At 44.1% G+C, this 16442-nt stretch overlaps 1 protein-coding gene across 12 annotated transcripts in view; it reads right to left on the reverse strand.

Moving 5' to 3' along the window:
- Positions 1–1829: 1829 nt before the first annotated feature.
- The window catches only part of LOC115166310 (dystroglycan-like), a 32534-nt gene continuing 17921 nt past the window's right edge, over positions 1830–16442 (reverse strand). For all 12 annotated transcript variants that reach the window (XM_029720210.1, XM_029720206.1, XM_029720209.1 and 9 more), the window contains one exon: positions 1830–5994. In XM_029720210.1, the coding sequence (XP_029576070.1) occupies positions 3709–5994 (2286 nt within the window). In that variant the 3' untranslated portion in view covers positions 1830–3708. The remainder of the gene's footprint in view (positions 5995–16442) is intronic.

The raw sequence follows: 16442 nt of genomic DNA on the forward strand, positions 1-16442 counted from the left end.
AAACACTCTAAAGTTTCTAAAACTGTTACAATTATGTCTGTGAGTATAACATAACTTATTTGGTAGGCGAAACCCGAGGACAAACCATCCAGGATTTTTTTTTGTTTTAGGTGACTGTGTTTTCAATTAGTTTTAGTGTGAATCTAGATTTCTGAGGAATCTGGTTGCAGTTCCTAAGGCTTCCACTAGATGTCAACAGTCTTTAGAAATTGGTTGATGTTTTTCTTTTGAGAAATTAAGAAGTAGCCATTTCCTTTCTGGGTGTATAGCCAACTGGACTGTTTTGTTTGGGGCGTGTGACCTGGAGCTCGCAACACTTTCATTTTATCCACTATTGAACACAGTTTATCCTGTCTTAAATTGTATAGATTATTTACATTTTAAAATACCTAAAGTTGGATTAGGAAAGTTGTTTGAAATGTTTGGACAAAGTTTAAAGGTAACTTATTAGATATTTTGTTGTCATTTTGGGCGAGTTGGAACCAGTGTTTTCTGAATCAAACGCGCCAAATAAATGGACATTTTGGAGATATAACGACGGAATTAATCGAACAAAAGGACCATTTGTAATGTTTATGGGATATATTGGAGTGCCAACAGAAGAAGCTCTTCAAAGGTAAGGCATGCATTATATCGTTATTTCTGAGTTTTGTGTCGCGCCTGGCGGGTTGAAATATGATTGTCATGCGTTTGTTTGATGGGGTGCTGTTCTCAGATAATCGCATGGTTTGCTTTCGCCATAAAGCCTTTTTTGAAATCTGACATGGTGGCTGGATTAACAAGAAGTTAAGCTTTAATTTGGTGTATTGCACTTGTGATTGTATTAAAGTAAAATATTTCTAATAGTTGTTTTTTTTTTTTTTTCACACTCTGCAATTTCACCGAAACATTCCGCTAGCGGAACCCCTAGCCATAACAGGTTTTAATATATGAAATGTGAGAAAATGTTTACAAAGCTTGAAATAGGGGCGGCAGGTAGCCTAGTGGTTAGAGCATTGGGCCAGTAACCAATGCTCTAACCAAGGCAGTTAACCCACTGGTCATAGGCTGTCATTGTAAATAAGAATTTGTTCTTAACTGATATTTTTTTTTAAATAGAAGAAATGGTAACGTGATAATTCAAAACCAGTGGTGGTCAAATTCAGTTTTCACCAAGGAAAAAGACTGAACAGAGAAGGGAACATAGTGTCTTTGAGGCTTTACAAATAGTAGTTCATCTTTATTAATATATTAATATATTTATTAATATACTTTATTAATATATTTTCATAAAACAAAGTTGAGACTGTATCAAAAAATCTGTAAAAACATTAGATTTTTTCAACCATTGTTCCTTATGGTGATATAAGATATGAAACATACAGTATTCACTTGTTTTCATCCCCCATCGTATTCTTTACAGGATGCAATATTAAAATAAAAAAATCTCCCTTCCCCCACAAACTATTAAAGTTGTTTTTGTTTTATGAAAGCGTGAACATAAATCTAGACAAACAAAATATAAAATGATACCCTCCCAAACCAACTACTGATAAAATGCCTCGTCTCAACTGATAATGACAGAGGCACACTAACGATACAGTGCAGCAGCATTGAGGCAGAGAACAGTGATATTACAGTAAGCTCCCCCTTTACTTAATGAAGGTTAGTCTCTCATTGTGATTATACTACAAAGCAGGATCAATGAGTTAGCCAGCTAACATATTGGAAAGATAAGCTTGAAATGGGCATGGTCTAAATGACTCAACAACCAAAAACACATGTCTATGTTTAGCTTTCTTGATGAACCAGAAAATCGATATAATATATATATATATATATATTTTAAATCAAAGTTAGCTAGCCTACTCATTGATCCTGCTTTGTAGTATACCTCTCTGGTCCAAGGGAGACATGGTCCCCAAAACTTGCATCAACAACAGCAACAAACAGTTGATCAATCTAGTAGCCTAATTCTTTACTTCCATCAGTTCTCTCTATTATCTAGTCACAGCATCTCATTGACCCAGCATTATGGGCCCAAATGAGCCATGCTTTGCTTTATCACTACCTTGGCAACCCCGGAATAATCAAAGTCAGCCTACTCAGTGATCTCTCCGTTTCAGGGACGAGATCAGCGGCAAGTTAAAACACTGAATATAATGTCATTATTACTCCTGTTTTGTAATCCCATTACATTAAGAACAAGTGTGGGTCACTCATTATGAGTCTATGATTTACTTGTTGATCAAGTACCTGTATAGCAGAGAATATTTCAGTCACATGATTTGTTAAAGACATTTTTTTTTTGAATCATATCCTTTTTAGGCTACCAGTTACAAATGTTTAGTTCTGCAAGACACAAAGGGCTAGTTTTACTAGGTGTCTTACACCTGTCATTTTCAAGAGGGGATACAACATACAAGGAGAAACAAATGGTAACATAAGCTAAGTTTCCATCCAATTGGAGATAGATTTTCATGCAAATCAAAAAAAAATAAAAAATCAGCATTAAACAGAGCATTTTCACATCAGTGGTGTTTTTCCACCAAACAAACTTGTTGAGGATAAAAGTCAGTGTGTGATGTAGAAAGTGCACACAAAATGTACTTTTTCGCTTAAATTCAATGTGTTTCCATCGTATTTTGAACTCTACCAATAATTTTGTCACAAACTGTTAAATAGCATATGTACCTTGGTACAGTATGTGTACAGATACAATGCGGGTATGCTGTGCAGGTAGGCTAGTCTACATGATGGGATTATTATGGATAAGTGCGAGAATATTTTTGTCAAATGGCAGTCAAGCATCGATCATCATTGTCATCAGAATAAGACCCTCAATATTTATTAGAAAAGAGCATCAAGATCACCATGCACTTTCACCATCCTGTGAAGTTCGTCATAAATTATTTAATCTGTAGCCTAATAAATTGCATGGACCACACACACACACACACACACACACACACACACACACACACCATATCATTGTGTGACTCCAAGTTAACTTCGATATGATTTATAAAATTGTACCGAAACTACCTGTTTCGATCACAGCTGCCATGATTTTTTTTATTTTATTTATACAGATTGACTTTACTCTGAGAAAAACTGTGGCTGGAAACGTGGCTAGAAATTAAGAGAATAATATAAATGTACAATTATGACGTAAATAAAACATGGTTTTAGTTCGCCTTTTTGTCTTAGACTCCCTTCTAAAAATAACAGCTGCAAAATCTTAGTAGATCTAGCCCAAAGAAAGATAAAAGCAATACACTGTAATTTGTATAAAGATTCACTTTGTGAATGACAGCCTCCTAGTCTGTTGTCATGGTGACATTTGATCCAAAGCCTCTGCAGCCTCCAGTCTCTTCCGCATTTTCATTATTTTCTATACAATAGAAACAGTACATCTTCAAAGATAAAAATGATTATTCTTGGCAAGAACAGATTTAAAAAAAGATTATTAAGCAAGATTCGAAAGCACAACTATGATGGACAACAAAAGAAAGAGTGCTGGAGTTTCAAACTGTCTCTGTACAGTTTTCCTGTGCCAGTAGTAGACTTATACAGTATGTTTTCATAGTGGTCACTTATACAGGTGTGGTCGCCTACTCCGTCCATGTCGAAGCCATCTTAATCTACAGTACGTGTGTAAAATCCCTACGTAAATTGTTTTCATACAAACTGCTCTCATCCATCCCAAATCCAAGGCTTTTGAGAGCGTTACGGAGGAACGTAGGGTGGTGGCGACCTGTATGATGTCATGTTCTTGGGGCGGGACCCTTTCCCCTCAATGGGGACAGTGAAGGGTGGAGGGGGCTGATAGGGGGGTGCATTGGGGTCCTCATCCTGGTAGATGGAGTACTCCAGGAGATCCTGGTTAAGCAGGGTACTGTGAGGGCCAGCCATGTTGGGGTACTCCGGAGGGGGCAGGGGCGGCTTCTCCTCCTGCAGGATTAGGGGAATACTGGAGGACGGGGGGGACTTGGAGTCCTCTAACTCATCTGCAAAGATAATGGGCACGCCTTTCTTGATGAAGGTGGCCTGCTCCTCAATGGTCATCTTGCCCTTGCGCTTCTTGCGGTAGCAGACCATTGCGATGACGCCGGCGATCAGCAGTAGTGCCGCCACCACCACAGCCGGGATAACCGTGTGCAGGTAGACATCGTCACTGGTGCTACGACCCGTGCCAGGGAAAGGAGTGGCTGGAGGGGGAACAGGGATAATCACCTCTCCTGGGGGCACAAACGTGTAGGTATGGCACTTGTTGGTGCCGTGAACAGAGATATTGATGGGTTTGAAGTCTGGCTCCATGGCATTGGAGAAGGCCAGAGTTGGCCTGCCCTGGGGGTCGGAGATCTTTCTGCTGAGGATGGTGATCTGGTCCTTGGGACAGGGACTCTGCTGGAGGCTGTTGTTGGTCCACTCCACCACAATGGAGCCCTTAGTGATGCTCCGCAGGGTCAATGTGCTGGTGTTCCGGTCGCCCAGTGCATACGCCAACTTCTTAGTCAGGAGGATCTTCTTGTGGATGTCGTTGGTCAGTGTATTGGGTTCGCCGTAGAAACGGGCAGCAAAAACGACAGACGGTTTGTCGTTGACTGACAAATGGTTGACATGGACCTCAAAGGCGTCTATGGTGCTCATGCCTGCCTTGTCAGTGGCCAGCATGAAGTACTCATGTTTGCCCATGTGTTCTTTCTCTGGGAGACCGTAAAGGAGCTGGATGGTGCTGTTGAACTGGATCCAGGAGGTCTCGCTCACCGCCTCGTTGTGGTTCTTCCTCAGAGTCAGACGCAGCTTGTCTGTGGTGCCGTCCTCTTTGTCGAAGAAGGTATCTGGAGGAATCTTCACCTCAAAGTAGGTCCCGACCCAGGCATTCACCTCGTCGATGGGATTGCGTAGCTGGGGCTTCTCATTGTTGTAGTCAGGAACCGGAGACAGATGGGTGGTGCGTCTGGGTGGCTTAGTCGTGGTTTTAGGTTCCTTAGGCGCTGGAGTGGAGATCTTGGGCTTCTTGGTTTTCTTGGTGGTGGAAATCTTGGGCCTTCTAGTGGTGCTTGGTGGGGTGGGCAGAGCAGTAGCCTCTGGAATAGCAGGCTGGGTCATAGTAGGCTGTATAAGGATGGTACTGGTGGTGCCCAGGATCCTAGTGGGCTGAGGAACCCCTATAGTAGGAGTGTGGGCTATCTGATCTCTTAGCCTGATAGTGGGCTTCACCGGCAAGGGCAAGGGGCCACGGACAGGGGGGGCAGAGCTGTCAGTGGCTAGGGAGATGGAAGGGGATGTGGGGGTGGGAATGATACGAGTAGGGGGCTCGGGATGAGTGGTTGGGGGGAGAAGGGAGGGCACAGGAGTGGGGGTGTTTCCCAGCTGCCTCCTGACCCGTTTCACCAAGTGGGGCTTCTTGTTGACGATGTGCCAGCCCACCACTGGGTAGCCTAACTTGGACGACATGGACCCGTCTTTGGCAGGTGATTGGACGCTGTTGATGTTCGGAATGTTGGACTGGTCAAGGGCACAGCCAAGCTTCCATGACAACAGGGCCCCATTCTCCACCACCTTCTTGGCATTTCCAGGCCCGGCCATGAAGGCGGACATGTCGAACAGGCGGTTGTTGACGACGGGGACCACCCTCATGTGCTCCAGAGGGACACCGGAAAACTTCTTCATGCTGGCCAGCAGGCCTACCCTCTGCTGGGCGTCCATCTTGGTGAGGTCAGCATCCAAGATGATAGTGAGGACAGTGATGGGCTCCTCGTTGCCGCAGATGAAGGACTGGAGGTTGTTGCTCTCAGCCTGGAGGGCCAACAGGGCCGGCTCAGTGTCGGCTCGCCCTTCTAGGTGCACCTCAATAGAGAAGGCCTCCAGGCCATGGCCACTGTTTATCTCAGAGCGGGAGATATGGTGGACACCTTTGTCCTGCTCCAGGGCTAGGCCTTGTAGGATGCAGCTCCCAGTGTCCCAGTGCAGCCAGGAGGGTAAGCTGTCCTTTCCCACCTCAGTTAACTGCAATAGGAGAGAAGAAAGCTTTAGAGATGGGGGGGAAAGTTATGGCTCATAGATAAAACTCTGAAAAGAGAGGGTGTTTCACACAAAAGGCAGATTCTGCCAATAACAACTTACCCAAATGTACAGTAATCTTAAGGGTATTATTATGAAAGGGTTTATCATACAGCCCTGAAGATGGAAAACCCAGTCTCACTTTTTCCATTCAATCATTTCATCTGTGTATTGCTGTCTCTACCAACCTTTTGTTGAAGTGAGCAGGAAGCTCGGCTCAGTTACCACCTATTCACAAAATGACAGCCGCCCGAGTCATCACCCCTCCATTTTGAGACATTACGATGTGACAGGATATCATTCCCAATAATACAAGGAGCCAATATTATCCCATTCATAAACTCCTTATTGAACAAATTGCACCACAGTAAACCTCAATCAGCAGTGATACAGTGAGAGAAAAAAACACACAGACATAATATTATGCATAGCATTGCAAATATGTCAATATTTGGCTAGTTATTGAGAAGCCTAAGGCTGAAACAAATTGCTGCAACAGAATGATCTGGCCTAGAGTATGTTAAATATCAAACAGAAATATTTCCAGTAAGGTTCAAAATAGCCATACGAGCTGGGAGAAGTAGAAGGGGAATTATGAAATAATCAAGCGGTTGTGGTTACGTAAAGTTAAGCTTATTGAGCAGGACTACAATTCTTCCCAAAAAGTATTGCTTCTCTCCATTCTCCATCCACACACAGATTGAAGGCCATTTTCTGTTCAGCTGTAATAGCTGTTCCCAATTACAAAGAGATGTTGAGAGCTGGCTCTTATGTGCAAGGTAAACTCCTCAAACGTATTTCAGCATAAACAAAAAGACTGGAATAAGAACGGTATTGTGATCAAGCAGTTGGGCACAAACAATTACGGAAATGAGGTACAGGAACATACAGAGTCAGGGTCTGACATTAACAATGGCCCGCAGTTGGGCCAGTAAATTCTCAGCGCATTTGTGCTTTACAGTTCAACATTTACCTGCCCTGTCGCGGTGGAATGGAAAACAATTCAAGGCTACATGCGGGAATGTCGTGCCATTTGTATTTGAGACATAGGATGTTCATTCAAGCACCACCATGCTCCCGCGAGCCACAACTTCTCGAGCAGCACAGAAGTTGATACATTCACACAGCACATCCTGAACAAAAAGAAGTGCCCATCAATCAAGTTTACTTAGTTTAAGGAAAGTGCTTTACAAAAGTAAACCTTCAATAGTTAACATACTAGCAATGTGTTGGCTACTGTTGACAGTCTGCACAAAGAAATCTACAAAAATACACTTTAGCATTTGTCTTGTCTAGCCTACCTGTAGCCAGCTCGATCTCTCTATTGGAATGCAATTATTTTTCAATCCGTATCATAATAACAAAATATAGCCTATTAATCCTTAAGAGTCGATTAACACACTCGTGCATAATACATAATACAAACATCTAAAATATGTTTTTTTATTTTAATGGATTGCGTCTCAGTCCACGGCGTCCACCTACAGTTGAAGTGGGAAGTTTACATACACTTAGGTTGGAGTCATGAAAACTCATTTTTCAACCACTCCACACATTTATTGTTAACAAACTATAGTTTTGGCAAGTCGGTTAGGACATCTACTTTGTGAATGACACAGGTCATTTTTCCAACAATTGTTTACAGACAGATTATTTCACTTATAATTAACTGTATCACAATTCCAGTGGGTCAGAAGTTTACATACACTAAGTTGACTGTGCCTTTAAACAGCTTGGAAAATTCCAGAAAATGATGTCATGGCTTTAGAAGCTTCTGATAGGCTAACTGACATAATCTGAGTCAATTCGAGGTGTACCTGTGGATGAATTTCAAGGCCTACCTTCAAACTCAGTGCCTCTTTGCTTGACATCATGGAAAAATCAAAAGAAATCAGCCAAGACGTCAGAAATTTTGTTGTTGTTGACCTCCTGGTTTATCCTTGGGAGCAATTTCCAAACGCCAGAAGGTACCACGATCATCTGTACAAACAATAGTAGGCAAGTGTAAACACCATGGGACCACGCAGCCGTCATACCGCTCAGAAAGGAGACATGTTCTGTCGCCTAGAGATGAACGTACTTTGGTGCGAATAGTGCAAATCAATCCCAGAACAACAGCAAAGGACCTTGTGAAGATGCTGGAGAAAACAGGTACAAAAGTATCTATACCCACAGTAAAACAAGTCTTATATCGTGATAACCTGAAAGGCCGCTCAGCAAGGAAGAAGCCACTGCTCCAAAACCGCCATAAAAAAGCAAGACTACGGTTTGCAACTGCACATAGGGACAAAGATCGTACTTTTTGGAGAAATGTCCTCTGGTCTGATGAAACAAAAATAGAACAGTTTGGCCATAATGACCATCGTTATGTTTGGAGGAAAAAGGGGGAGGTTTGCAACCCGAAGAACACCACCATCCCAACCGTGAAGCACGGGGGTGGCAGCATCATGTTGTGGGGGTGCTTTGCTGCAGGAGGGACTGGTGCACTTCACAAAATAGATGGCATCATGAGGAAGAAAATTATGTGGATATATTGAAGCAACATCTCAAGACATCAGTCAGGAAGTTAAAGCTTGGTCGCAAATGGGTCTTCCAAAATCGACAATGACCCTAAGCATACTTCCAAAGTTGTGGCAAAATGGCTTAAGGACAACTAAGTCAAGGTATTGGAGTGGCCATCACAAAGCCCTGACCTCAATCCTATAGAACATTTGTGGGCAGAACTGAAAAAGCACGTGCGAGCAAGGAGGCCTACAAACCTGACTCAGTTACACCAGCTCTGTCAGGAGGAATGGGCCAAAATTCACCCAACTTATTGTAGGAAGCTTGTGGAAGGCTACCCGAAAAGTTTGACCCAAGTTAAACAATTTAAAAGGCAATGCTACCAAATACTAATTGAGTGTATGTAAACTTCTGACCCACTGGGAATGTGATGAAAGAATTAAAAGCTGAAATAAATCATTCTCTCTACTATTATTCTGACATATCACATCCTTAAAATAAAGTGGTGATCCTAACTGACCTAAAACAGGGAATTTTTAATAGGATTAAATGTTAGGAATTGTGAAAAACTGAGTAGTAAAAAAAAACTCAGATACCATGATGAAATCCTGATGCTCATTGCCATGCCATTCATCTGCCGCCATTTCCTCATGTTTCAGCATGACAATGCACAACCCCATGTCGCAAGGACCTGACAGGACAGGACAGTGAGCCTGACAGGACTGTTTTCGTCGTTCTTTTTGTTCAGTGTTCATTTATTTAATAAAGAAGAAAATGAGCATTCACGTACCCGCTGGTCTACTCACTACGACAGCCGTGACAATAACAGCCTTCCAGGAAAACAAACATGTACACATGCATGGTCTGATTTACATATATTTGAGGCTGCATATACAGACAATTGGTATAAAACCTGTATAAACTGTATTTAGAATTCTATGACAATATTTTAAAAATCTGGATTATGTCTCTACTACAATTAATTCCAAATGGACCGGTTTGAATTTCTCAATGACTAATATGGCTGCTATTTTCACCCCACTCTGGAACTGAGGGTTAATGACAGTGACACGAACCCAATAACTAGCTTACTAATATTGTTGCACTCGCTAAGTCAAGGGGTCTTATGTCTAGTTATAAACTCAGGAAAAAAGAAACGTCCCTTTTTCAGGACCCTGTCTTTTAAAGATAATTCGTAAAAATCCAAATAACTTCACAGATCTTCATTGTAAAGGGTTTAAATACTGTTTCCCATGCTTGTTCAATGAACCATAAACAATTAATGAACATGCACCTGTGGAACGGTCGTTAAGACACTAACAACTTACAGACGGTAGGCAATTAAGGTCACAGTTATGAAAACTTAGGACACTAAAGAGGCCTTTCTACTGACTCTGAAAAACACCCAAAGAAAGATGCCCAGGGTCCCTGCTCATCTGCGTGAACGTGCCTTAGGCATGCTGCAAGGAGGCATGATGACTGCAGATGTGGCCAGAGCAATAAATTGCAATGTCCGTACTGTGAGACGCCTAAAACTGCGCTACAGGGAGACAGGACGGACAGCTGGTCGTCCTCGCAGTGGCAGACCACGTGTAACATCTGCACAGGATCGGTACATCCGAAAATTACACCTGCGGGACAGGTACAAGATGGCAACAACAACTGCCCAAGTTACACCAGGAACGCACAATCCCTCCATCAGTGCTCAGACCTTCCGCAATAGGCTGAGAGAGGCAGGACTGAGGGCTTGTAGGCCTGTTGTAAGGCAGGTCCTCACCAGACATCACCGGCAACAACGTCGCCTATGGGCACAAACCCACCGTCGCTGGACCAGACAGGACTGGCAAAAAGTGCTCTTCACTGACGAGTCGCGGTTTTGTTTCACCATGGGTGATGGTCAGATTCGTGTTTATCGTTGAAGGAATGAGCGTTACACCGAGGCCTGTACTCTGGAGCGGGTTCGATTTGGAGTTGGAGGATCCTCCGTCATGGTCTGGGGCGGTGTGTCACAGCATCATCAGACTGAGCTTGTTGTCATTGCAGGCAATCTCAAAGCAAGAACTGGCAAATCTGGTGCAGTCCACGAGGAGGAGATGCACTACAGTACTTAATGCAGCCGGTGGCCACACCAGATACTGACTGTTAGTTTTGATTTTGATCCCCCCTTTGTTCAGGGACACATTATTCCATTTCTGTTATTCCATTTCTGTTAGTCACATGTCTGTGGAACTTGTTCAGTTTATGTCTCAGTAGTTGAATCTTGTTATGTTCATACAAATATTTACATATGTTAAGTTTGCTGAAAATAAACGCAGTTGACAGTAAGAAGACGTTTCTTTTTTTGCTGAGTTTATGTAAAGTCATACCGTATCAAACAAAATCACAACAGCTGTGATGGAAACAGGTAGTTTTGGTACAATTTTATAAAAGCTGACAGAATTTGTTCGTTCGACATGGTGGGATCTTTTTGTTTTGTTTTTGTCTAAAATTAATGATGCAATAATTGGAGGTAGAGATGCCTTTATACGCAATTATTGATATAATAACTATAAATAAACTTGGAGTCACGCGATGATATGGTGTGTGGTCTTCCCACTACGACTCGGGAAACGAAGCAGTTTATTCGGCTACAGCCGGCTGTTAGCTATACAGCCGATTACGGAGTCATTATCAGCCGGGTACTTTTTCCACTTAAATTAAACTAGGCAACTTTTCAATTCGCTATTCACAAAAAACAATGACTGATATGCATCTTCTAGCAATCTATTGATAGGACAGGTGCCTGTCAGTCACAAAGTGAGCGATGACAGGGAAACACTGCTTGTTTGACAGTCTGTCGGTCTCGCCTCTCGGTACCTGCGTGTGTGTGATGTGTGCGCTGTGGTTGCAGTCAAATTTTTACACGGGGAGAGAGAGCATGAATTTGTACTTCCCATATGTGGTAAGAATTTGGGGTGGCAGGTAGCCTAGTGGTTAAAGCGCTGTACTAATAACTGAAAGGTTGTAAGATCGAATCACCGAGCTGACAAGGCAGTGCTCCTAGGCCATCATTGAAAATAAGAATATGTTCTTAACTGACTTGCCTATTAAAAAACAAAAAAAACTATGAGTTGAAATCCACTTAGCCTATTGTTCTGGCATTAATTTCTTTTCTTTTGCGTGCAAGGTCCGACATTTTACATTTACATTCACTGGCCTGAAAGGGACAGTAACTTTCAGGCCAGTGAATGTAAATGGGACAGTCTACCATTGAAGACTACCCGCTTAACCTGTTGGGGATAGGGGGCAGTATTTGCACGGCTGGATAAAAAAACGTACCCGATTTAATCTGGTTACTACTCCTGCCCAGAAACTAGAATATGCATATAATTTGGATAGAAAACACCCTAAAGTTTCTAAAACTGTTTGAATGGTGTCTGTGAGTATAACAGAACTCATATGGCAGGCAAAAACCTGAGAAGATTCCAAACAGGAAGTACCCTCTCTGACCATTCCTTGGGCTTCTTGGCTCTGTTTATTGAACATTTAGGATCTTTGCTGTAACACTTCCTACGGCTCCCATAGGCTCTCAGAACCCGGGAAAAAGCTGAATGATGTAATTCCAGCCGCTGGCTGAAAAACTTTAGCGCGTTTGGATGGTGGTCGATCAGAGGGCCATCAGACTGAGGCTCGTGCACGAGGGGATCCCATGCTTTTACTTTCGCTCTCTTTCTACTAAAAAACGATTTCCCGGTCGGAATATTATCACTTTTTTACGAGAAAAATTGACTAAAAATTGATTTTAAACAGCGGTTGACATGCTTCGAAGTACGGTAATGGAATATTTAGAAATTTTTTGTCACGAAATGCGTCGTGCTCGTCACCCTTATTTACCCTTTCGGATAGTGTTTCGAACGCACGAACAAAACGCCGCTATTTGGATATAACAATGGATTATTTGGGACCAAACCAACATTGTTATTGAAGTAGAAGTCCTGGGAGTGCATTCTGACGAAGAACAGCAAAGGTAATAACATTTTTCTTATAGTAAATCTGACTTTGGTGAGTGCTAAACTTGCTGGGTGTCTAAATAGCTAGCCCGGCATCACAGGGCTATCTACTCAGAATATTGCAAAATGTGCTTTCACCGAAAAGCTATTTTAAAATCGGACATAGCGAGTGCATATAGGAGTTCTGTATCTATAATTCTTAAAATAATTATGTTTTTTCTGAACGTTTATCGTGAGTAATTTAGTAAATTCACCGGAAGTGTTCGGTGGGAATGCTAGTCACATGCTAGTCATCTGCTAATGTAAAAAGCAGTTTTTTGATATAAATATGAACTTGATTGAACAGACATGCATGTATTGTATAACATAATGTCCTAAGATTGTCATCTGATGAAGATCATCAAAGGTTAGTGCTGCATTTAGCTGTGATTTGGGTTTATGTGACATATGCTAGCTTGAAAAATGGGTGTCTGATTATTTATGGCTGGGTACTCTGCTGACATAATCTAATGTTTTGCTTTCGTTGTAAAGCCTTTTTGAAATCGGACAGTGTGGTTAGATTAACGAGAGTCTTGTCTTTAAAATGGTGTAAAATAGTCATATTGTCACGTCCTGGCCAGTATAAGGGTTAATTAGTATTGTAGTTTGGTCAGGACGTGGCAGAGGGTATTTGTTTTATGTGGTTCTGGGTGTTGTATGAGTTAGGAGGGCATTTGATTTAGTATTCCGGGGTTTTGGGCACTGGGTGAGTTTCATGAATTCTATGTTGAGTCTAGTGTGTCTGTTTCTATGTTTGGATTCATTGGGGTTGGGACTCTCAATTGAAGGCAGGTGTTGTCTATTTGCCTTTGATTGAGAGTCCCATATATGTGGGTGTGTTTGTGTTTGTCTTTTGTGGGAGATTGTTCTGTGTTGAGCCTTAGGCTTTGCCAGACTTTTGTTGTTCGTTTTTTTGTTATTTTTGTATGTTCATTTTGGAGTTTAATAAATGTTCAAAATGAACAACCGCATGCCTGCTGCGTTTTGGTCCTCCTTCACCGACGACAACCGTGACAGAATCTCCCACCAAATCAGGACCAAGCAGCAGAAGGAGCAGTGGGATTTTGAGTTGGAATATGGTGAGAGATGGACTTGGGAGGAGATCTTGAAGGGAGAAGGCTCCTACACTTGGGAGGAGATCCAAGCCGGAAAAGATCGCCTTCCATGGGGACAGGTGGTAAGAGAGAGAGGAAAGGCGAAAGGCTGGTATGGACCGGGAACGTTTCCGAGGAACACGACTAGCGTTGAAGCGCGAGAGGCACCCCCAATAATGTTTTTTGGGGGGGCACACGGGTAGTTGGGCTAGGCATAGGAAGAGCCGGAAGCCAGCTACCCGTGGTTATATGGAGGAGCGTATGGGGTGGAGAGCGCTATGTTTCGCTGAGGAGCGCACTCTCTCACCCATACGCACGCACAGTCCGGTGCGAGTTATTCCAGACCCTCGCAGGTGCCGTGCTAGAGCGGGCATCCAGCCTGGTAGGAGGATGCCTGCGCAGCGCATCTGGTCGCCGGTACGCCTCCGAGGACCAGGCTACCCAACTCCCGCTCTACGCACGGCTACCATCAGGCCCCTGCACAGCCCAGTCTGCCCTGTACGAGCACCCCGCTCGTACAGGGCTACTAGTTCCATCCAGCCAAGGCGGGTTGTGCAGGAGGTAAGATCTAGACCGACTGTGCGCCTCCATAGCCCTGGGTTTCCAGCTCCTGTCTCTCGTGCGGACCCGGAAGTGCGTCAACCCAGTCCGACTCGTCCTGTTCCCGCTCCCCGCACTAGCCTTCAAGTGCGTAAACCCAGTCTCGCCAGTCAACAGTCGTCGGAGCTGCCCGCCAGTCAGTCGTCGGAGCTGCCCGCCAGTCAACAGTCGTCGGAGCTGCCCGCCAGTCAACAGTCGTCGGAGCTGCCCGCCAGTCAACAGTCGTCGGAGCTGCGCGCCAGTCAACAGTCGTCGGAGCTGCCGCCAGTCAACAGTCGTCGGAGCTGCCCGCCAGTCAACAGTCGTCGGAGCTGCCCGCCAGTCAACAGTCGTCGGAGCGGCCAGACTGCCCTGAACTGCCGGAGTGGCCAGACTGCCCAGACTGTCCCGAGCTGCCAGACTGCCCAGACTGTCCCGAGCTGCCAGACTGCCCAGACTGTCCCGAGCTGCCAGACTGCCCAGACTGTCCCGAGCTGCCAGACTGCCCAGACTGTCCCGAGCTGCCAGACTGTCCCGAGCTGCCAGACTGTCCCGAGCTGCCAGACTGTCCCGAGCTGCCAGACTGTCCAGACTGTCCCGAGCTGCCAGACTGTCCCGAGCTGCCAGACTGTCCCGAGCTGCCAGACTGTCCAGACTGTCCCGAGCTGCCAGACTGTCCCGAGCTGCCAGACTGCCCCGAGTTGCCAGACTGCCCAGACTGCCCCGAGCTGCCAGACTGCACCAAGCTGCCAGACTGCCCCGAGCGGCCAGACTGGCCAGACTGCCCCGAACTGCCAGACTGTCCCGAGCTGCCAGACTGCCCCGAGTTGCCAGACTGCCCAGACTGCCCCGAGCTGCCAGACTGCACCGAGCTGCCCCGAGCGGCCAGACTGGCCAGACTGCCCCGAACTGCCAGAGTGGCCCGACTGCCTGGAACGGCCAGAACCGGAGCCACCTCCTGATATAGGTGGGTTGGGGAGGGGGGGTGTAGCACAGTGCCGTCGTTGACGGCAGCCACCCTCCCTTCCCTCCCTTTAGTAAGGGGGAATTGTTTTGTTGTTGTTGTTGTTGTTGTTGTTTGGGGTTGTTGTTTTCTTGTTTTTTTTAAGGTGCTTCTGGGGTTAGCACCTTTAAGGGGGGGGGGTACTGTCACGTCCTGGCCAGTATAAGGGTTAATTAGTATTGTAGTTTGGTCAGGACGTGGCAGAGGGTATTTGTTTTATGTGGTTCTGGGTGTTGTATGAGTTAGGAGGGCATTTGATTTAGTATTCCGGGGTTTTGGGCACTGGGTGAGTTTCATGAATTCTGTTGAGTTAGCCTTATGCCTAGCCAGACTGTTTTGTTGTTCGTATTTCGTTTTGTTATTTTTGTATGTTCATTTTGAAAATAAATAAACGTCAAGATGAGCCTGCACGTACCTGCTGCGTTTTGGTCTACCTTAACCGACGACAACCGTGACACATATGTTTGAGAAATTGAAGTAATAGCATTTCTAAGGTATTTGAATAACGCGCCACGGGATTCAACTGGCTGTTGAGTAGGTGGGACGCTAGCCCAGAGAGGTTAACTGTCATGGTATTTGTATTTGAGCAATATGATTGGCCCGTTCATTCAAGCACCAACAACACTCCTGCGAGTCACAACTTCGAACAGTACATGACTTGAAGCCTTCAAACAGCACCCGCTGTCCAGAGCAAAAATAATAGCCCATCAATCTACTCGCTGAGCTTATTTATTTTAGGAAAAGTAATATACAAAAATTAAACCTTCAACAGTGAACATACTAGCAATATGCTGGATAGTCTGCAAAAAGAAAGCTAAAAATATGTGTAGCATTCGTCTTGGCTAGCCTACTGTAGCCATGTCAATATCTCTTTTGGAACTTTTGTCTTAAAGGGGCAGCATTCTATTATCAAATCTTCTCAAAATTACATTCTTTAGAAACAAAAATGAATGCCATAAAAAAAATTGAGTAATGACTTGTATTGCTAAAGTGTATATATATATTACATATTTTTAATACCATAATAACCAAATGTAGCCTATTAACAGCTGAATATGGAGAGAAGGCATGCCAATATATAAGCCCGGCATGACCCCAATGCATTTCAGACCTACACCATGTCCAAGCCAGTAGAAATTCTGTTCGGGACAGTAGATTTTTGGCCAATTGGCCCAATCGGTGAGAAAG

Source organism: Salmo trutta, chromosome 28 (genome assembly GCF_901001165.1).
Source record: "Salmo trutta chromosome 28, fSalTru1.1, whole genome shotgun sequence".
NCBI lineage: Eukaryota > Metazoa > Chordata > Actinopteri > Salmoniformes > Salmonidae > Salmo > Salmo trutta.